General features: G+C 34.1%; 1 protein-coding gene across 3 annotated transcripts in view; it reads right to left on the bottom strand.

The window, feature by feature from the left end:
• The window catches only part of LOC131042467 (uncharacterized), a 254,284-nt gene that overhangs the window by 29,682 nt on the left and 199,748 nt on the right, over positions 1-24,854 (bottom strand). For all 3 annotated transcript variants that reach the window (XM_057975760.2, XM_059220584.1, XM_059220580.1), the window contains 14 exons: positions 14,878-14,981; positions 14,272-14,567; positions 14,042-14,126; positions 13,495-13,806; positions 12,883-13,278; positions 12,395-12,710; positions 11,904-12,062; positions 11,597-11,760; positions 11,178-11,367; positions 10,783-11,052; positions 10,489-10,695; positions 8,978-9,032; positions 686-825; positions 66-581 (listed from right to left, as the gene is read on the bottom strand). In XM_057975760.2, the coding sequence (XP_057831743.2) occupies positions 66-581; positions 686-825; positions 8,978-9,032; positions 10,489-10,695; positions 10,783-11,052; positions 11,178-11,367; positions 11,597-11,760; positions 11,904-12,062; positions 12,395-12,710; positions 12,883-13,278; positions 13,495-13,806; positions 14,042-14,126; positions 14,272-14,567; positions 14,878-14,981 (3,210 nt within the window). The remainder of the gene's footprint in view (positions 1-65; positions 582-685; positions 826-8,977; positions 9,033-10,488; positions 10,696-10,782; positions 11,053-11,177; positions 11,368-11,596; positions 11,761-11,903; positions 12,063-12,394; positions 12,711-12,882; positions 13,279-13,494; positions 13,807-14,041; positions 14,127-14,271; positions 14,568-14,877; positions 14,982-24,854) is intronic.

Genomic DNA, 24,854 nt, shown 5'->3' with positions numbered 1-24,854 from the left:
GTAAAAGGGCATGCAATCTCTAAACATGATTTAAAAACAAAAGAATGGCTCTATGCGTTTATCACCTTAGAGGAATAGGAGTAGTCATTGGTACTCCAGCGTCCTGGATCAGTTGATGCGCCAAAACTGTTCCATTTATTACCCCATCCTGAGAGTGGATTGTAGCGCTGGTTCTCAAATATCTCTTCAGTTATCACAGCAGGTCTAGTATCAGAATTTGGTCGAACATCAGGGCTATTTAGCAAAGAATGGGGGCATACACAGACTTGGATTGAAATGTCTGTATCATTTACAATAGTAACAAGACTACGCAATATAGCATGTTTCTGACCCTGCTTCATAACAACTTCAAAACCAAATGTTTCATTAAGCTGTTTGGGTATTGTTGATAAAGGCAATATAGAACGAAAACTTGTCCAAGGACCATCACGACTAAGCCCAATCCACAAACCCACTTCACCACTGTTAAATCTATTTTCAGATTCCCCTCTCGTAGTTCTATTCCCTTTTGGGATGAAGTAGAAAGTATTTAGGGATATTGATCCACAATATGAATTTTCATCTTCGTGATTATTTAGTCCCTGAAAATTAGCATACAATAGCATGAATCTTGAAACAAAACAAATAACAAGCAATAAAATAAGGAAGCATACCCAACCAGAATATAAGGATCATGTCATGCTACCTTTCTCTTCAATGGTTGCAAACCAACTGTGCAGAAGCTTTTACCAGATGATTTTTGCATGATGCTTGGAAGGGAAGGTTGGGAATTTGAGAAATCCAAATCACCTTTTATAGGAATAGTAAACATTCCAACAGCTTCACCTGCAATTACAAAAGTGATATAATGTTTATGCTTAAAGCTACACAGCACCAAAAACCTATTTGACAATGCCACCGTTTGTAAGCAATTATGAGAAAATAACACATTTATAGATTGCAACCAATAAGGAGGCATATTAATTGTAGCAAGCACAAATCCCAGAGTGCTCAAAGTCTACTAACATCTATAGAAGGTAGATCAAGTATTTAAATTTTCAAGAAGTGCTCTTATTAACATCCTCAGGCTTAATAAAAAAAAGACACTATATGAGAACAATGTGAAATCCAGAACAAAAGAGGTTTGCTGATTGAAAAGTCAAACAAAACCTCGAGAACTGAAATGAGGCTTTGCTTGTTTAGAAAAAAACCAAAATGATGCACATAAGATCACCCTTGATAAGCTAAGGAGTACCACATTTTAAATTAATCATTTGACCTGCACCGACAATGTCTGTGAGAATGAACTGAACAAATTTCAAGGGGATAACTACCCCTGAAAGACCTCCAAAATTATCATCCTACTGTGTTTCTCCTCTTAGCATGCAGTGACTTGGATGATTTCCAATTTGTTGATATATTATGCATGTCAAATGGAAACAAATAGTGATAATTTTAGTAACTGGCCATTGTCAATAGGCGACTAATAACAATTATTTTCTATGTAACCTTGGGATGCATACCCCACTTTTTTTCACCCAGTTCCTACACAAAGTGTTTCAAGAGATGGCTAGATGTCCCCTACCACCCAGACAACATAGAAAGAAAATTAATAAAAAAACACAAAAAGAAAAAGGGGATGAGAATGCCCAAAAGGACCCCCCCACCCTTTTATACCAACCCTAAACATAAAATAGCTATGCTAAAACTAAACAAAAAAACTCAAATTGTCATTTTCCACATTGCAAAAAATACAAAGAAAGAGAATAGTTCTGATAAGGGAGGAGCACGCTAGTGAGAAGAAGGCAAGAAAACATCAACTACATCATTTGAGGTGAGTTTACTACCTATGTTCATTTGCATGGCTTCTTTTACATTTTTTTTCATTTTTACAAAGTTCCAAATATTTCGAGGATTTTTTTGTTTTATGATCACTTGCTGCTATGTTTTAATCTTCCAACAGAAAAATGGTACTTCACTAAGTTTCCAAGATAGGAGATACAGGAACCGTTAAGATTTTCCAAAATTTTAGGGACAGCAAGGGGGGAGCAAGGGGATGGCTATTTAATAATGTATATTAATATAAAAAACATTGTCTATAGAAAACTAAAAAGAGACAAAAGTAACTTAAACTAAACAATGCCAAAGCCCAATTCAAATTGTTGAATCATGATTCATACATCAAAATGACAATATGTAATAACTAATATTTCAATGTCAATGATCATTCATTAAACACTGAATTAACGGGTTCGCCACTTTTGCCCTCCTGACGCGAACCAGGTCCGCACGATTCCAGGTTGGGTTCGCCCTGCGTCCAAACAGGGTTCACCCCAGGGACTGTGGGTTCGCTTTGGGTTCACCTTGGCAAACCCAAAGCGAACCCGCAGTCCCTGGGGTGAACCCTGGCTGGACCCAGGAGCGGACCTGGGCGAATCCACAGGCTGGCAATACTATTAAATGTATTTAGTTTTATAATTTCGAATATTTCTTTAATTTTTTACATATAATATGTATATATATATATATATATATATATATATATATATATATATATGTATGTATGTATGTACATATATACATGTACATATATGTATGTATATATGTACATACATATGTGTATGTATATATGTATGTGTGTGTGTGCGTGTGTGTACAGACGAACCCAACCCACAAACCCAAAAGGCAAAAAGAAATTTCCCCAAAACCACAAATCGGGTTCGCATCATCGAACGCTCCCAAGCCCGAACTGATAACTTAGATTAAACATCATAATAGCTTAAAATGGATACCCATTGTCAATTGGAATATTCAAATAAATTATAAATTCAAAATACCAACAGGAGTCTCATTATACAAGTGAGAAGCATCAAAATGACAAAAATAAATTGCCCAAAAAAATATCAATAGCTGTTTTTGTTTGAGCAAAAAGCTCAAAAATCAAAATCATCATCTGCAGCTGCATATTTCGGAAATCACCACTAAAACTATTGTAAGGAAGTGGATCTATTTCCTCCAACCTCGTCTGCACGTCATGGTATCATCAGGTTATCATGGCTTCTCAAGCTTTACATCCCACCTGTGTTAAGCTCTAGCTATACTAAAGCGTGTTACAATCAATTAGACAAGACATTATGCACTATAACAATTATTTCTTATGCAATAGAGGAGCTATAAAGCTGTCAGAGAAGACGAATGGCATGTGCACACCATTGTACTGAAGGTCCATAGATTGTGTCCACCAACTAACTAGCCAAGATTGTACCAAAGTGTGATTATCAATCCTTGCCAAAGTCTTGTAGCCATCTAGTTCCATAAACTCAATCCACTAAAAACTGATCAATGAAGCTTCCTCTGGACTGTACAGTTTTTTGAAGGCTTTCATAAGGCCATTCCTCACCTTATGGTCATTAATAGGAAGAATTCTACCAACTCTTTACACATACCAATTTGAATTCAAAGAATATGCAGCCACGTGTGAAGGGGTGGGTGACATATCCCCTCCTTGATCGTTATATATATATCCTAAATGAAGCAGTTATTATTAGTAATTAATATTATAATTCACAACGAATAATTATTTAAATGTATTTATTAATTTATTATTTAATTAATATCATATTATAAACATAATTTATATATTATAAATTATAAACATATTCGTAACCGTAAACACAATTTATATATTTAAAATAATTAAATAAAACAATAAACTAATTCCCAGAATATAAATACAATATTAACAGTAATTAGTTAATTAATAATTTTATATTAATTAAGAAAGAGTAATTATTATCAATTATTAATATATTTGGGATATATTATCTGATCACTAATATATTATACGGACTTGTTAATTGTCTAAAAACGAATTAGGGGGAACAGGTTATAATGAAAAGGAAGCAACCGATGAGTATTAAAAGACACATCTATTGATGAAGAACATTCCGCAACATATTAGGAGGAAAAAAACGATGGATCAAAAAGGAAGGTTTTACAAGTAATACGTATGATTTAATAATGTGCAGCAAAGGTATTTCATAATGCACAGTGAATAGACCAGACTTTGGGGAAATTCGTGGGGATATAAATAAAAGAGGTATATGTATATTCTGACAGTCATAGTAAGTTACAGGCAGTAACATTCTTGTTCTAGGTGGTATGCATGGGGATGTGCTTAAAGTTAATATGTATGCTTAATATATGAAGTCCGACAATGTTCTTATGCAGAATTTAATGAATAAAATATTAATAAACTATAATAAATAAATACTGATAATAATATAATAATTATAATAAATAAAGAAATATTGATACTTGCATAATTATTATTATTATGATATTAACGGAGAAATGCTCTACAGACAAATGTAATAATAATGGTATATAAATACATAATATATATATAAGGTAATGATTTGATCAAACAAATAAATATTATAATATAAATCAGAAGAGCTCTTAAATGTAATAATAATAGTATATAAATACATAATATATATATAAGGTAATGATTTGATCAAACAAATAAATATTATAATATAAATCAGAAGAGCTCTTAAGTTAATATCACGAAGAAGAATATGTTTTCTATTACGTTTGTCTGTGTTTAAGAAGTTGGGAAAGGAGATGTTCCTAATAGGGAACATTACAATTGGTTTGATACTTACATTAAGAACTATGGATGTTTGATAGACGAACAATTTATTTATTAATATTTAATTGATTGAGCTACAGAATATCACTGATTTGATGCATGTTAAGGTGAAATTATCTCCTGATATATTTAGTTTGAGTCATAAGTATCTTGAAATTGATTAATTATGGCTAAAGCATCTCTAAACCCATGAGGGGACATTACAAATGGTATCAGAGCTATAATCCTGCCATCCTGCAAGTAGTTAGTTAATGCTTAAGGAAACACATTGAGTGAACAGTTGGGCAATGAATTGCCATGCAATGCTATCTGAAGGACGCTGCAACAGCAAGTCCAACTGCAATAAATAGTAATTTATAACGAGATAAATAAATAATTGATAAACAAAATATCTTTAAATTGTCCTAAAACTATAACCAGTTCCATATTTCTCCACATCCCCAAGGGAGATGGATGCTGCTAGGGAGAGGCAGAGTAAATCCAGTCAAGAGGTGCCCTAAGGGTAAAAGACTCCTCCTAAATCTGGGTTGCGTGCGCTAAGGATGAGAGGACTGAGTTGAGTAATCTGGGACCTGAGAGAGAACTGGTGTAGAGTGCCCTAGACGAGCAAGAGCCCTCTTCTGGGAAAAGGGACGGATTGGTTTAAGTTTAGGCATGGCTCTAATGGCATCACAAGCTATATTACGATATTTGCATATGAAAATGTTGATATATGATTATGAGTACTATATGCCTAATGTGTCTTAAACATATACGTATGTTTTGTATGAATGCTTATGGGATTTCTTAATGTTGTCATGTTTTCGGTATAATTACATCATGCACCTTTACAATGTATGTTCCTTGTAGGTATATATATACTACGTGTATTCATAAATTGCTTCATGTCTGATATGTTTTTCAGCATGTATGTCTTTTGTCTTTATGTATGCCTCATGACCGATGTGTCTTCAGCATATCCATTCCATAAGTGTGTTTCTCATGTATGCTTGTGTACTACTTCATTGTTTACATGTATGATATGTGAATGACTCATTCCTTATGCATATTCATGTCTATACTTCATGTGTATTTGTTATCCATGCTTCATAAACGACATGTTGGTTTTCTGCCTAATATGTTTTCCACATGTATGACTTGGTCTTAAATGTACTTATGTGCATGATTCATGCCTTACATGTATTCCTCTGTATACTTCATGATTAATGATTTTCCGTGTATTCATATGTATTATTGATGCTTTATGTAGCTGCTTCCTGCCTTATGTGCCTTGCTTCATGTTTTACGTATATCCATGTATATTGCTTCAACCCTTACATGTCCTATATATTAGTTGGTGTTTTATGTGAATGCCCCATGCCTTACATCTATGCTACCTTATGTTGACATGTGTGCTATTTTATACTTCATGTATATACTTATGGATTTGTGCTACATGTCTGATATGTATTTAAGTGAATTGCTTCATGCTTTAAGTGTATTTGCATGCCTTATGTATGTTTCTCTTAAAAGTATATATACTTCATAATTTGTGGATATTTATATGTTTACTGTGTCTTCAATATGTTGGCCCCATTGTATGTTTTATATGTGTACATGTATACTTGTATTGTACGTATAACTATGTGTTTGCTCCATGTTTGTGACATTTTTTAGCATGATTGTGTCACCCACAGCTTCCTAACGTATGCTTTATGTCTTGAATATGCTTCGCTTTTCGCATTATGATTGATATGTTTTCAATGTGTTATTCCATGTGCATTTTATATGCCTTTCTCGAATGCTTCCAGATTGATGTGTTTTCAGAATACTGACCCCATGTGCATTCTCTAAGTGTATGTATCATGTATGCTTTACATCCAATCTAGTGTATGCTTGTTCTACATAAGTGTCTCTCTCATAACCACATACACTCACACATATGCTTCGTGACTTAAGAGAATTTATGTGCATGCTTCATACTCTATGTGCTTCACAACTTAAGTGGACTCATGCTTATGCACTATATGATTCATGTGTTACATGTATTATATAAATATGTATACCTTGTGTTTCTTAGGAGACGACCCAATTGCTTGAGGACAAGCAATTTTGGGAAGGGCGGACTGTCATATCCCCTCCTTGATCATTATATATATATATCCTAAATGAAGAAGTTATTATTAGTAATTAATATTATAATTCACGAACAATTATTTAAATTTATTTATTAATATTATTATTTAATTAATATCATATTATAAACATAATTTATATATTATAAATTATAAACATATTCCTAACTGTAAACACAATTTATATATTTAAAATAATTAAATAAAACAATAAACTCATTCCCAGAATATAAATACAATATTAACAGTAATTATTTAATTAATAATTTTATATTAATTAAGAGTAATTATTATCAATTATTAATATATTTGGGATATATTATCTGATCACTAATATATTATACGGACTTGTTAATTGTCTAAAAACGAATTAGGGAGAACAGATTATAATGAAAAGGAAGCAACCGATGAGTATTAAAAGACATGTCTGTTGATGAAGAACATTCCGCAGCATATTAGAAGGAAAAAAACGAAGGATCAAAAAGGAAGTTTTTAAAAGTAATACGTATGATTTAATAATGTGCAGCAAAGGTATTTCATAATGCACAGTGAATAGACCAGACATTGAGGAAATTCGTGGGGATATAAATAAAAGAGGTATATGTATATTCTGAGAGTCATAGTAAGTTACAGGCAGTAACATTCTTGTTCTAGGTGGTATGCATGGGGATGTGCTTAATATATGAAGTCCGACAATGTTCTTCTAGGTGGTATGCATGGGGATGTGCTTAATATGTATGCTTAAAATATGAAGTCCGACAATGTTCTTATGCAGAATTTAATGAATAAAATATTAATAAATTATAATAAATAAATACTGATAATAAAATAATAATTATAATAAATAAAGAAATATTGATAATTGTATAGTTATTATTATTATGATATTAACGGAGAAATGCTCTACAGACGAATATAATAATAACAGTATATAAATACATAATATATATATCAATATATATATATAAAGTAATGATTTGATCAAACAAATAAATATTATAATATAAATCAGAAGAGCTCTTAAGTTAATATCACGAAGAAGAATATGTTTTCTGTTACGACTGTCTGTGTTTAAGAAGTTGGGAAAGGAGATGTTCCTAATAGGGGACATTACAATTCGTTTGATACTTACATTAAGAACTATGGATGTTTGATAGAAGAACAATTTATTTATTAATATTTAATTGATTGAGCTACGGAATATCACTGATTTGATGCATGTTAAGGTGAAATTATCTCCTGATATATTTAGTTTGAGTCATAAGTATCTTGAAATTGATTAATTATGGCTAAAGCATCTCTAAACCCATGAGGGGACATTACAGTGTGTTGGTATCTAATTTGACTATGTCCAAATGTTCTTGAATCCTGCCCACTTTATGCTTTTTGGTCTTTTTACACCCATCATATATAACTGTTCTAAGAATATAGCTAATGGGCCTCCTTTGGTCAAGCTTGCCTAAGTTTTGTTCTCCATTGTCCCCCATGTTCCTATCATGTGCTAGAAGTTGCAAAGATCCCAAAATTTCTAAGTGAGGAGGTCCCGATGTCATTTATCTGAGACTATTAAAAGTCGTGATTTTGGAGTTTCCCATTGTCACACACATTTGCTACAACCCCTGCTATTTCCCTTATCTTTTTCAAAGTTTTGGACTTTCTCTTAAGGGCATTTTTTTTCCTCAAACCACCACACTTTGACACTTTACACTGAGTTACCTTTCAAAGTCACGGAAGTTACGGTGCCAGTCATCTTCTTATCCAAATCCCTTGTGGCATAAGGTATGGAGTAACCCCAACAATAATAAATATATAATGTAAATTAAGATAAATGCTTATAACAAGATTACCATTGCCAGAAAAAAGCCAGCAACTAAAGCTACCTGGAAAGAAAGCTGGATGATACATATAATTACACATAACTAACCTGTATGACATCCATTAATTATTAATTGAACCTTCAGAATGATTTTACATCAAATTGCTAGTATGTTTAGTTTTAACATTTCAATTCCCTGAAACCTTAATGGGTTCAACCAATGACTCATTAACAACCATACCAAAAAAATAAAAAATAAAATAAAACCATCCTCAATAAGGTTAAAAAGAAGCAAACCCAAAAAAACACAGTATGCTGCCATTATACATTAAGAAAGTTTGTAATTGATTATATAGTGCTATATAGATAATCAGGTAGTAAAATTTCAATACTTTACAAGGCAATGCTTACCTTTACCAGCTTTGGCTGCAAGATTTGTGACTACAACCTCCAAGCTTGTCAAACCCTGCAGAGTCATATACAATCAGCAATATATCAAGTAAATCCTACCAATTGTGATACCTTAATTCCACATGATCTATTAACCAAGTGACACCAAATATTGTTGCAAGCGCCACCAAAAAAAAATCATGTTTGTGACATCCTCTTGCGTAATGACCACTAAGAGACATGACCATATTCATAATTACATCCACTGTACATCAAGTAAAATGTGTCAAGGATAAAACCGTTATTGAGTATATCAAACATTAACATTGATAATTCAATTATTCATTGAATAAAAATATTAATACAGATCAAGGATGGATGATTAGTAATTCTTCAAGGCCTCTAACTCACAATCATACACAAAAAAAATTAGTATTGACCTTCTACAAATCCTTTCATTAGTTGATTTAGTTTTAATCTTGGGGCCAACTCTCCTCAAAATAGCTAATTATCCTATTGCAAAATTAACTTAACAAACAATGAAAGCAATCTAATTAGTCATATATTTGATTAAATATTTCCTTGTTGGGAGGTCTCGAAAGATCAATTAATAAACCATTGAAATGAAAGATTTTAATGACGTCCACAAAACTAAACAGTCTAGGGGACTGAGGCAACCAGCTTTAATTTATCTTTAAACTCTTTTCCATGTCGGATCTCCTGCTATTAATCTTGACATTAAATAATGTAAATAACAATGCTTCCCAAAGTTCTAGGAACATTCATTGGGAGAATTCTGCTAACACCCATCAAATTTCAAGGGACAGTACATGGGATGTGAACATTAAACTAAAAACAATATTTATTTCTACATTTTTTTTTTTTATCCCATGATAAGCAATGGAATATAGAAAAATGTTCTTCAAAAATATTTAAAAAATTAATCAAGCCCAAGGCAACACGTTCTTTATAGGGCTATTTGTTGTTTCTCATGGTTTGCAGATCAACACTTTAGATTCATCCCTATTACTATAATCGTGTTTCTTCATTTTAAATTTTTCATTACTTTACATAATTTAGGGTCCCCTTACCATGTTACTTCTGAATAGCAACTGATTGTAGTTTTTATTCCAACTGACCTACTTTTCATCATATGTGGACACCAACATCATTTCCTCCTTTCTTTCCAGTTATGATGGTTTGTAACTTTATTGTCAGTAGGCCAAAATACTGCATCATAAACTGTTTCAAGTAATCTCTCTCATGGTTTGCATTGATGCTCCATTTGTAGTATGGATGGCTCCTAAGCTTAACATTTCAGTTTATTTCTACAAGACAGATTTAGGCTTTTCATACACAAAAAAAATAGGGTAAGGACATAAGGAAATTCGGATGTAACGAACAAAAAACAATTGGAAGAAAAATCACACTGCCAAAACACAACAATGCATTAAGAGAGCTAAAAAGTATCCTTTGCATAATGTTTGGGTTTTTTAAGCTCCATTCAAAGAACTATAAAGAAAAATATGCACCTGATTAGGAACTTCAAATATAAACACTTCATTCCAGTTCACAGCACCCACTAAATAATCATTTCTTTTCAAACTTAACGGTTTAACACATCTAGACCGTGCACTCTGAGGAAAAGGACTTTGATCCTCTGGTGTTTGCTTTGTTGTAACTAAACGGAGCACACAAAAGAAATTGTATGCATTGCCAGCATCAGTCAAAGGCAACTCCTGCAAGAAAAAGGGAAATTATATTTGCAAGATACCACGAGGAACTGCCAGACAAAACAGAAAGAAATTTTAATCTATCTTTCATACTTTGGCCTCCAAAATGTGGACAGCAACATAACGACGAGAAGCATTTGTCTCTGTCACAGCATTCAATCTATCAGTAAATTTTAATGGTGGAAGGTGCACCAAAGAACTTCTATCAGGCTTCAATAGCTCCAAGTCTTGAAAATTGCTTGTGTACTGTCTGAGATACAAATCACATCCAAGTTGATTTTCTATAATCACTTTCTCACAGTTATCTTCTTCTAAAGCAGATGAGTTTGGGCTTGGTAGAGATTCTGCACTGTTGTTTGCTTCCTGTTATAGATTAAAAAGATTAGCTAGTTCTGCTCATTGGATCTATCAATTCCAAACAGGGTTCAAAAAGTATCTATGAACACAGTAAATCAGAAGAAAGCACATTATTTATTTCTTACAACCACCTTTTCAAGCTCCTTTACAATCCGTGCCTGTTGTTCATGCTCCACTTGTTTCCTCCACGAAAGAATTGAGCTGATCAATGTTTCCACATTTGCTGAGGTAATGTTCAAGTTGACTACATTTGTTGCTGTTATTCGAATACGCTTGCCAACTCTCAGTGGCAAATCAGGATTGGCAGCATATGCTTCATACCTGTAGGTTAGTAAATCTTGCTATCAGGTATAAGCTAGAACAAAGGGTGGAATATTCAAACTATTACAAGAAATCATGCCAGAGATACTCTGATTGGAGCAGCACACATTACATGCACACCAGGTTTTAAGTTATAACATTTGACAATGTCTAATATTCCAAAAAAGAAAAAAAAAAGTAGAACTGCCATTTCATATAATCAAAAAAGGAGCATAGTCTTCATAATTACTTGAAAATCCCATCAAATGGTTCAATCAGTGGTTCCCATACTTCCAGCTGAGGATTGAAACTTGACGCAGCCACTGATGAAACTAGTACCACATTTAATGCCTCCAGTCGACCATGTGCAGCAAGGCTTATATTTGTCATTGTACTATCCACAAGAGGTGTCATCTGTTGACAATAAAAATGAAGTACCTTTAGCAATATGCTTCAGCGCAGATAGAAACTACTTTAAACTAAAACAATTAAGCATTTAAGACTTACATGAAAAAAATTGTAAAAAATACGAAGTGGCCAAGATTTGTCATATTTACCATTCCATATAGATTATCTATAAGTGACAGTGATAAACAACCGATCTTTGCTTCAGCATTAAAGTTTTCACGCAATTTTGGTTTCCCAGCCTCAACAAGACTATATGCCATACGACTAGGTGGTCTCTTCAGTTCAGGCTGTGCAATAAATGTACTGGCCTGTAAAGCAAGCAGATAATAAATATGGCTTCTGTTAGAGAAGGGATAAATTGAATGCAGAAATTCTGTTACATATACAATGGTGAAGACGATACAAAATGCAGAAACTGTGTATGCTTCTTTTAAAGAGAGGATTAATTAAATATGGAATTTGTATTACATATAAAATGGCAAAGACAATACAAAATGCAGAAACTGTGCATGCAAGAACTGCGGTAAGTTACAAAATGTAATGCTGCTACACACTGCCCTTCAAACCTTTGACTAATCCCTTTGTAGAGTTCCAAAACTAAGTTATCTCAAGATGGCATACAACTATAATCTCAACAAACCTGATTTTCAACTCTCCATAAACTGCAATCACGTGATCCCTTGAGACCTGAAAAGCTCCAAACAGCTTTCTTGGACATATTTGCCTGGTTTACAAGGTCCATTCGTACACAACGGAAAGAATCTGCAGGAGCAGAAGTCCCTAATCTTGATGCTATACAACCTAAACTTACATAACCAGGAGGAGCAATTGGAATCCAAATAAAAAGATCATCAACATTCTTCCCTGACATCTGTAATTTCTTAAAGCCAGTAGGCTTTCCAAGACGTCTAGAATCATCATCCCGTAGAACTACACCCAATCCTGGTGGGTCCAATCTAGATTCATTCAACCAAAAAGATTGACATGAATCAAAAGTTCCAGCAAGGTATAGTCATCAACCAAGCCAAATAACATTTGTTTACACAACTTATAATTGTGATATTTAAAGGAGTATACCACTAATTCAAAAAAATCGACTTAAGAGAAAACAGGTAGATAAAGAATTACCCTTCAACTATACTGTCACCAACAAAAGCATAACCAGGAGGTGGTATGGGTCGCCATATGGAAACAGCACGCCTGGTTTCACTGCCCTTGTCCCACCATATTAGTTCAAACTTTGGAGTTGAGATATAGTAGCGGGCCAATCTTGCCATAGAAACTGTTCCTTCTGATCGAGATGTGCTTGGTTTACCATCTAAGTTAAGGTTGTTTCCAACATTAGATTCTGAACTGGTATCAGAAGTTGATATTTTGGAATGCAAACCACGTTCATTGTAATTTCGACGCAGTGTCTCACGCAGATCACACACAATAGACTTGGAAGGAGGCTCTACTGATGTAAGTGCAAGGAAAGACCCAAATGCATTTTCTACCCGCCAAATGCTGAAGCCATTTTGGTTCCTTTCAATAAATAAAAAAATAGCTCATTTACTAAGCAACCAATGAAATCAGAAAGTTACCAACATAATATAATTCATACGAAAAGATATCAAAAATAATATATTATATAATTTGTGGAGTACTTCACACGCCAATATGTCACTTTAAATTTATCAAACATTGACCAAAAGGCAAAAAAAATGAAATAGAATCTAAAGAAGAAATCAATGTTATTACCTAGAATCAGGGGGAATATAATATATACAGTCAGAATACATAGTGGAAGTTAAAAGATCAGATCGAATGCAATAAACAACACTATTTGATGGAGGGGCTTTGCCAATTTGCGCCACACAACCAAGCGCAGAATACCCTGAAGGTGCAATAGGTATCCATATAGAACATCCTGACTCTCCATCAGGCTCCTGCAACTCAGGTTCCAACCCCACTGTACTATTAAGTGTCCAAATTAACTTGAAGCCAAGAGGTTTTTTCACCCGGCCATAAGTATTACTGACTGCCATTACAGCTTGTGATGGAGGCACAGATCTGCAAAGGATGTCAAGAATTAAGTTCGGAGACATAATGTGCTTGATTCATGAAGTGAAAGAGACAATTATTACAGTAATTCAAATAGGACATATCTAAGAGTGTTTATTTAGAGCCCACTATATATAAATGGCCAATGGAAAGGAAACCTAATCAATGCCACAGACAGTAGATTAGTATTTTGATCTCTAATACCTCACGAATCACCTCACCTCTCAGATCAGTAAATACATACCCTGATGTGACACAATCACCTAGAATAACATAATTAGAAGGAGGACGGGGTCTCCAAATAGCGATGTGCTGGTTAGAACCATTTCCTGTTCCAAAGAGGCCACAAATGAAAACAGAAAGCTTGGAAGAGAAAATTACCATAATGCACATTTTCTCGAACTAAATACAAATTACAATAATAAAAGCAGGTAATGTCATACGATCTACAGAGTCAAGGACTAGACTACTGACCTGTTCTGTCTACCCATATTCTATTAAAATGAGTGCAAGAGGATATAACATTTGCACTTCCAAATTGTAATGCTGCCACAGCCTCATCTTGCAACCGTTGTAAAAGGCGCAAAATACTGAAGGAAAGATGAATGTAGATATCTGTTGTTATGACCGAAATACTAGTCTTATCCTGAACACAAGAATATTCGCCGGATATGTCTACTGGATCAAGCATAGCAAGACCTGAACCACTTTCAACTGTAAGCCCTTTGACAAGTCCACGAACCCATCTATCACTTTCCTTTGCAGCATACCTGTCAGGAAGTAAGTACGAAGATAAAATGACCCCAGTATTAACTAAAAAATATTACAAATGTTGTTGATTTTATAACTACATATCTCAACTTCAAAGTGTAAAGAAGCCAGAATATGTCTATTTTTTTATTAAAATGTGATAAAATGGTATATGAATTAAATTAACAACGCACATAGATATTAAAATTACAAAGCACATAGAATTTTCAAGACTTCCCAGAAAATCCTTTTTCTAAGTTAAAATTATATTATAAAATACATCCATTTTTAATTTTTTGCATGTTTGACCATAAAATTATTGGTACTAACATTAAATTGAAATCCATTTTGGCACGCAGCAACTTCTCTCTAGTCAAAATAATCTCTGAAGACCATTTGGTGCTGTCATAGAAGGTTAGCTCTGGAGCTACTGCCTGCAAGAATCCCACAAAGAAAGATGGCTACATAGATATATAGTTGTATGCAGCTAAAATTTGAAAAATGAAATAGAAATAAAAGAATAAACTTAAATCCTAATTCCAAACTTAACTGCAAACCTCAGATTGAGTGCACAAAAACGATTTTTTTCAAAACTCTAATTGAATGCACAAAAAGAGATATGCTCAAGACTTTGATAATATGTGGATGCTCAACACAGTAGCATAACATTAATGATTTTTTAAAGATAAAAAATACAGTTGTTTTGCATGAAGATTTTGTGATTATAACTGATGAGTGAGAGTATGAATTTATAGATTTTTGGAAGATCAAACAGACGGTGGACATTTGATCGAAGATCAAGAGTTAACTGGTTGTGGAGTGAGCTTGATGAGGTAGCTGAAATTATTGAGGAAAATTGCTATTTTGAACTCAGGAAGGATAATAATGAATTTATTAATTCAATAAATGTATAATTAGATGAGGAAGATTCTAATTTGATGAATAAGTTGACTGATGAAGAGATAGTTATGAATTTTATTTATTAACAAATGGATAATTAGCTCATATTAATTAATTGTACATATTTAATTAAATGATCAATAATGAAAAATAATGGATAATAATGATAATGATAATGATTTTGAATAATAGTAGGATAATAATGATAATAAAGTAAATAATAAACTATAATTATGGCATGATGAATAATGATGATAAGAGGAATTATTCTAGTGTCTACAAGTTACAATAATCATCAGAAATTCAAAAAATTTGAGGAAGCTTTAATTAATGTGAGAATGTTTGATAAACTCTAGTCCATGCTGATAAAGCATTGGACTTGTTCAACTGAGATTAAAAAGAAAGTCCCCATATTAAATTTTTAGAATTTCACTTGTCAATGACTGGCATAGCTATTAATCATACATTATTAATGGTCCTTAGTTTCTAAACTTGCATTTAAATACCTTATTTTAACAAAGATACTCGTAACTAATGTGGAATATCTTGCTTATAGAATTTTAACATTTGTCTGCTTCAAAAGGAGGTAGAGCTAATTACACGTGAAACACTGCATACAATAACTTAAGCAGTCTCACACATTTCCTTACTGGTCTTCCATTACGTTAATGGTTTATCTAAATTTGACGTGTGGTATAACATCAAGTGATTACTTATCTTCTTCCATACAATTTGGCTTTAAAGTGATATTTCTCCTTCATGGGTTACACAATGACTTTACTTTGTCATTCCATGCTACTAGAAAATACGGCACCCACTTCCTTTAACTCATTCAAAAATTTGGTTCTTATCAGACTATCAGCTGATTCATTGCTCACCTTTCACAATCATCAGTATTCTGTGATTTTTCTGGAACTGATGGTTACACATTTGCAGCCCCCTCTTTTCCCTAGCAGCCTTCTTCAAAGCAGCTAAAATATTTGAAAAACACAACTATCCAGATATGCCATGTTAAGATAAGAAGATTTCAAAATAACCAGAACATGATATTTCAGATGGAAAAACCTCCAAGGTCCCAGGACCTCAAAAAAGGTCTCATCTGGATATTTAGGTCATTCCCAGGTCCAGATATGGAAAGTATGGGTTTGAGCCAACTAGAAGCTGAATACATTCAAAGGCATCACCATGATACCATAAAGCAGCTATATGGCAATTTTGATAACTGACTTCCATGGAATTACCAGTCTGAGTGAGATTACGGCTACTTACTAGAGAAATTTTTGGAAGAATCCAACTTAAGAAGAACTAATAATTTAAAAATACCAAACGGGAATACATTGGTGCCCTAGAGCTTAAACTTCGTAACTTAAACTTTGTGCAGATATTTAATTACTGACTTGAAAAATCCTCTGCCAGACGAAGTACTCGTGGCACTAGGAGTAAAATAATTGAGCAGCCCTTGTGCTATGAGAAGATTCTCTTCATGTCTAGGATCCTCTATCAGTACAGCCATCTAGCTACACCTCCCCCCTCTTATAATCCAATTAAAGAATAAGATAATTCTCAGGCTCAACCAGCATAAAAGTATATATGGCAGAATCCAACACAACAAACTGCAACAGATACTAGCTAAGACAAGGTAAAGGAGGAATCGAAGCAAGCCAAAAAAGCTTACCACAGAAATCCAATGCTTGCTGGGGAAAGGGACCACAATATCACCTTGTAACTAAACAGAAGATCACTGTAAAATATCCCCTTAACAATGCTGAAGTTCAAAGTAATATTGACACTCCTCCACCTGACAAAACTAAGATTAGGAGGAAGCTTACAGGTTTAAAGAAGACATATAATCATGATTCTAAACTTTGTAAGCCTCATCCTAATTTACTTAGGACATGGCTTCTTTCAGTGGAAAGCACTAATGTTATAATTACAAGTATACACAAAAGAGCTAGAGTTCATCACACAAGCATTTTAACAGATAAGGGAATCGAACAAATTTTACTATTGCCATTTGAGTTAGCTTGAAGAAAAGAATTGGCATAACAATATAGCTTTTATCCTTTACTCTCTTCTTTGATCCATTTTCTTACCCTCTACTCTATAATCCTATCATATATTCTTCATGTATTCTTGTCAAGATATGGCTGGCCATTGTATCCCTATATCACTAGGAGCCATATGTATCTTTGTTCTGCAAAATTAGGAAGCTCAAATAAGTGCACCATGTCTGCAAAATAACTTAGGTCCCATATTGCATTGGTCCTTTCTCTAAAGTCTAAAGTAATAGTTTTCCTAAGAGAAACACAAATTGGGAAAACCCCAAAGTTTACTGCAGTTAATCACAACCTGCACCAGGCCACCTTTTTACCACTTTTGTCTCCAAAATCAAAAAATCCCAAAGCACAAGAGAACAATAGAATCTGTATATCAGGGATTATGAAGGATCATCATCATCAATTAACAAAGGCTGACCTCAATCATTGCTATTTCCAGTTTCCACATTCCTTCTGACCTTCAAACTGCCATACAAAAAAGGTAAGGCCCGAAATGGAATTTTTTGTTCAAGTTTAAAGTTCATAACATTTTGGGGTTAAGATTACATTGAAACTTCTAAATTGAAATTTTAAAATTATAGTTTATCTTTAAACCAAATGGTTATGGTTTTAACGTTATAGTCTAAGTTACTGGATTCTTCTAATTTAGCTCGGGCCCTGGTACTGGTACCGTTCGGGTACTGGTATTGTTCAAGTTCTTCTTAAGTACTGCTTGGATTCTTCCTGGGTATCTGGGTTCTCTATGGGTCCTTCTGTGAAGAACCCACAGAGAACCCAGGCATCCAAGAAGTACCAAGGGCCGTACCCAAGCATAGTTTCATAAACTAAAACCTCAGTTTCACTCCCACAACTTTGTGACAGCATTATTTATCAGAATAAGCCAGCAAGCAAGCAATTAAATATCATTTCAGTTGCTTTTGTGAGCTATACATATGAACACAGGGTTAGTAAACTTTTTATCAGCAATACTAAGATTGATTTCGGTTGATTTACATTATGCACACATAGCAGTTGTTTGCTTATGTTTTGTGAAATCACTTTCCTTGTGTTGTTAATGATTTGGCATTTTGTCAAATGTTTGAAAAATGAAATTGAACCAGCTTCTGCACTTGACACAGCTAGTGATAGTGGCAATCCAATTGATTGTGGTTCAAATGAAATTGAACCAAATGTTGATATTGACCTTGACTCTTCTGATGAAGAACATAAATATTAAAATCAATTATTTTGAATTTTCATTGTGTAATGACATTTTAAAACTTGAGTATTTTCATTTTTTGCAAATTATAAATGAGGTATCAAAATATTCTATTTTTTGATATTTATTGGCAATTATGGATTTATGAGTATCACTCTTCTTACAGTTATACAATGATATAGTCTATAATGTTTGAACATATATATATATATATATATATATACACGGACATACCCATACCCGAATCGGCAACTTAGGTTAAAGTTAAGCCCTAATGATTATGATTTAACATTACAATTAAACCCTAATGATTATGAATTAACATTACAGTTAAACCCTAACCATCAAGGTGTACCATATAAACATGAAACTGTAGCCTTAACCTATTATTTCGTTAGAAATTAGTGCTAAGCAAAAGTTATTGAATGAAATTAATAATGTAATCATCACTTTAATTAGTAGAGATTAGTTACTAGTTAGTTCTTAGGTGGATTTAGGTAGTTAGTAGGTTGAATGGCAATATAAAACCATCATATAAACCTTGATAGTTAGAGTTTAATTGTAATGTTAAATCATAATCATTAGGGTTTAACTATAATGTTAAACCATAACCATTTGGTTTAAAGCTTAAAATTTCAATGTTAATCTTAACCCCAAAATGTTATAAACTTTAAACTTAATAAGTGATTATGTAATAATCACTTAAGTTAGTAGAGATTAGGTTCAAAGCTAAACTATAATTTTAAAATTTCAATTTAGGGCCAAAATGTTATAAACTTTAAATATATAAGTGATTATGTAATAATCACTTTACTTAGTATAGATTAGTTACTAGTTAGTTCTTGGGTGGATTTACTTAGTAGGTTGAATGGCAATATAAAGCCATCATGTATATGTATACGTAGATGTAGATGTACATACATACATACACATACATGCATACATCATACATCCATGCATGCATACATACATGCATACAAACACGCATGCATACATACATGAATGCATCCATAAATACATACATTCATACATACATGCATGCATACATACATACATACATGGATGCATACATACATACATACATACATCCATGCATGCATACATACATACATACATGCATGAAAATACCGCCCCAAACTCGCAGAAATTGTGAGTACTTGCAGGCCATATCTCCAAGCAAGTCACTCACCATAAAACTCATGGCTGATTCATTATTGATACTCACAGCGATTTGTGTTGAAAAAACCAGCATTCCACGGAAACGTGTTTCCCCCCCTTTTGGGCCGCATTTCGGGGACAGGGAAATGAGGACGCGACGTCTCCCGCCGTCCCACCACCGCCATTGGAGCTCTGCCAGAGACGACAAAACGTCTCCGTGTCTCCCAAGGAGACATAGAGATGTGGGGACGTCCCCAAGTTTCCTTGGGAGATGCGGAGGCGTTTCCCGAGGGGCGGGGAGACACCCAGACGTCTCCTGTCGCCCCATGTCAAATGCAGAAATAAAAATTTAAATTTAAAAAAAAGTTAGATTTTTGGGGGTTGGGGGGTAACCCTAATTTGACGTGGGCCCCACCACTTCCTCCAAAACAACACAAAACCATTTTATTTCTTGACTTCACTCTCATTTTGAAAGACTTATTTTTTTTCCAGCAAGCTAAAGAGGAGGAAAAACTTGTAGAAGACTGAGTGAAGGAGTGAGAAAAGTGATTGCAAGTGTGATCGGAGTGAGAAGGAGCAAGAAGAAGAGGAGGAAAAAGATTCAACTGCATTTTGGAGAGATTTTTCAAGCACAATGTAGGATTTTTCTTGTTTTTTTTGTTTTTTTGGGTTTTTTTTTTTGGTTTTCAGTTTCATTTTTCAGTTCTTTGTTTGTTTAGTTTTAAATTTGTTTTTTTTTTCCTGTTCATCTCAAATCCAGATTTGATGTTGAATCTTGAGGGCAAAATGACGAATGAAGCAGTCATCATTTTGCCCTCAAGATTCAACATCAAATTTTATTATTTTTATTTTTATTTTAGAATACAAAAAAATCATAAATTATAAATTTTATTTTCAAAATTGAAATTTCAAATTTGTTTTTCAAAAGAAAAATAAAATTTACAATTTATGATTTTTTTAACCTGATTTTCAAGATTCAGATTCAAGATTCAACATTAAATCTGATTTTGAGATGAATAGGAAAATAAATTTATTTGTTGAACTAGGCTGATTTTATTTTCATTTTTATTTTTATTTTGTGAAATGTAGTGTCAATTTCACAATGAGCTCCCAAGACATGAGTGAAGATGAGATGGAAATCCATTCTCATAGTGAATATGATTCAAAATTTGAACCTGAGGCTGAAAATGAGGGGCTAATCCTGGAGCCCAATCTAGTTCCATGGCGAGTGCACCAACTGGTACAGGTTGCCTTTCAAAGTTGTTGGCACAGTATGCTAAGGGTGCTTTTGATCCTAAGTCTCCTCTCAAACAGTTTGCTTCAAGAGTACAAGGCACATCACGTTCAGGTGGGAGAACAAGGAAGTGGAAGTGCAACATTTGTGAGACTGAATGGTTTGGTAGCATCACTAGGGTCAATGCACACTTTCTTTTATGGATAGGAAAAAGTGTGGATCATTGTAAGTTTTTGAAGGAACCTAAAAATATACAGTACACAATTGAGTTTAACAAGCTTTGGGGGGTTCCAGATGACACAAATCTTTCAGTGCCTACTACTTTGTCTGATAGGGCAGCCCTTCAGCACAGCCAACATCCGCCACATACTTCCCCTCATGCTTCACAGACAAGAGGAATGATGTTTGGATCTCCATCCACTTCCACTTCTAGTGCCGCCAGGGTAGGGAAATGCAAGTTGCAGACATCACAGAGTAACCCCATTGCTGATATGTTTAATGTGCAGCTGAGAGATGAGATAGATGAATCCATTGGCAAGTTCTTCTTTGCCAATGGCATTCCATTTCATGTTACACGGTCTCCTTATTATAGGGAAATGATGGCTATGGTGGGGAAGGGAGGAACATCTTATGTGAGACGAAAATGAGGACCTCGATCTTGGATAAGTGCTATTCCAAGATCAATATTTTGATGGAGAAGATGAAGGCATGTTGGTGGCATCTGGGTGCAGCATAGTTATGGATGGTTGGACGAACATTAGCCATCGTCCACTCATCAACATCATGGTCACATGTGCAGAGGGCCCATACTTCCTTAGAGCAGTTGATTGTACAGGGCATCGCAAAGATGTTGATTTTCAGTTTCAAGTCCTCAGGGAGGATATTGAGGAGGTTGGGCCACAAAATGTGGTCCAAGTAGTGACAGATACAACCCATCTGTGTAGAGCAGGAGGGAGACTCATTGAGGCAGCCTATAGACACATTTGGTGGACCCCATGTTCTGTGCATGCCATGAACAATGCACTCAAACACATGGGAAGATTGACTGGATTAGAGGAGTGCTCACCGATGCTAGAGATGTGCAGATGTTTATCTGCAACCACCACACTTCACATGCACTCTTCAGGACCTTCGCAAAGAAGGAATTTTTGAAACCAGATGAAGGAGATAGTGAAGAGTGATGTGTTTTGGATTGATGCGAAGTACATTGTCTCCATCATTTCTCCAATATTCCAGGTTATCAAATATCGGGATGGGGATGCACCTAACCTTGGAGAGGTGTATGAGTGCATTGACTCTATGCTTGACCAAATGAGGGTTGTTGTGCGAGTGAAGGACCCCTCTCTAGCATTCTACAATGAGCACATCCGGCCTATAATTCAGCGCAGATGGGACAAGTTGAACACTCCTTTGCATATGGTTGCCTTTGCCTTGAATCCTAAGTGGTACAAGGCTAGACTGGGTAGTGACACCGATTCAGGATGATGAGGTGAAAGCGGGTTTCTTTAGGTGCATAGAGAAGATGTTTGATTCCAGAGATGCCGACACAATTTGCACTGAGTGGGGATGATTTGCCACTCTTAGAGGCTATTCAGATGCGGCAAAGATGGATATTTAAACTATGGCATAGGAGGACCCACTTTTGTGGTGGAATTGTCATGGCCTGAAATCTTTGACCACCACTCTAGCCATCCGTCTACTATCCCAAGTTTCCAGTTCTTTAGCTGCTGAGAGGAACTGGTCTACATATAGCTTCATCCACTCCATTAAGAGGAACAGACTTACCTTTAAGAGATCAAAGAAGCTTGTGGTTGTACACAGTGTTTTGCGTCTCATGGACTACAAGACACTTGTGTACAAGGAGAGTCCAACGGCACAATGGGATGTAGAGCTAGAGGAGCCTTCACAGAAAGATGAGGATGATCCTACCACTTCAAATGCAGGGCTGGTTGGTGTGAGATTGAGGGATCTTGATCTTCAGGAATCCAACAGTTCCAATGATGAGGAGTTTGCAGATGATTAGAGGCCTCCATTTGCTACATTTTGAGTTTTGTCATTTTGGCATTTTGTCTTTGACTCTTTTGTAATGCTATTGCTATTAGTATTTTTATTTGGCTACTCATTGTAATGCTATATCATGTAATCATCTTTATAGACTTTGTGATATTTCATATGACATCAGATATTCATATTTTCGATACAATAGAAATCTCCAATTTGACAATTTCATTTGTCAAATTTTATTTAGCAATTAGCATTGAAGAAAGCTTGGTATTTAGATTTAGTATTTCAAATTTCCTATAGTTTTATTTGAAATGTAATTCTTATACTGTTATACTGTTATACATCTTTTGAAAGCTAGTTTTTCAAATATTATATGTATATGTATACCTATATCAGCACCACAACCCCGCCATCCCCCCGTCACCATTCCCAAACTTAGGCCCTTTGTCCCCCCATCCCCCCGTCCCTAACGCCGATGGAGCACAGGAAAAAACCGATAAAGACATAAAAAATGATTTTTTTGAAAACCTAGGGCATGCGAAAAATCGCCTGCAGTCATTCAATCATTTTTGACAGCGAGAGAGACATTTTATAATCCAGGACAGGGACGTCCCTAGGGCATGGCAGTGGCAGTAATGCCCGACGTCTATTCGTATATTTCTATTCATAATTTTATTTTTTTTATGTATTGAAGTATATTTCTATATAGTTTGTTTTAAAATATTCTAGAATATCACTTGACTACATATTAATAACGATCTATATCCTAGATTTCACTTTTTATTTTTATAATATTCTTATATAGATCTAGAACAATTGATAGTTTTTTTTAAGTAAAGTGTACACTATATAGAGATCTTTTATGAATTATTTTATTTAGAAATCTATATGGAAATCTTTTAATTTAATTTTATGGTTTCTATATTGTATTTTGTATAGATTATGTTATTTATATATGAGGTAGAGGTTATCCATACATTATAAATGTTTTACATTTTTATTAAAAAAATATTTTATTGATATTAGTTTTACAATACATATAAAAATATATTGTTATTTTCTATTCAAGTATTACAACGTTTTCATTGATTTGTATTAAGAGGTAAATATGTTTTCTCGTCTAGACTCTAGGATATGTATTAAACTCAAACTTATTCAAAGGTTGCACTTGTTTTCGGTCTATGATATTTATAAAACTCAAACTTTGATTTATATATATGTCTCTGATTTCGAAGCTGCAAAAACCTAAGTACGAGGCTAAGGCAGTTGAGAAGAATTTATTTAACTTTTAGTTATGAGCTTTTATTTGTTTCAATATTGGCATGGATATATTAAGCTGCTGTTCGATTGATAGTCAAGCTGTGCAAGGGAGGAATCATCTTCTCATTAGGTGCCATATTATTGTTGGTACATTAGTCTGATTTAAAATAGTAGTTTAACACAGACTCACTAAAGCTGCAATATTTTTCTCATTTCTTTAGAAACTCGAAATGCTAATGCTCTAAAAAGCTGATAAAGATTGAAAAGGAGAACAAGACCCAGAAACTGTTTTAGAATAATGTTAATATTTAATTCATAGTTTAATGCAGAAGATAGAGGCATTTGAATGGTTACTGGCAATTTAATTTGTTTTTTCATTTTGTATAAAGATTTTGTAGCCATGAGGGTCCAGTAGATTTGCACATTATGGTCGGATACATTATCAGTAGAAACCAATCAAAAGAAACTATTTTATTAAGAAGGCCAATGTGAGACA

This window comes from Cryptomeria japonica, chromosome 1, assembly GCF_030272615.1.
Source record: "Cryptomeria japonica chromosome 1, Sugi_1.0, whole genome shotgun sequence".
Lineage (NCBI taxonomy): Eukaryota > Viridiplantae > Streptophyta > Pinopsida > Cupressales > Cupressaceae > Cryptomeria > Cryptomeria japonica.
Note: the sequence above shows the minus strand (reverse complement) of the source record. Positions and strands in the feature narration are given on the sequence as shown.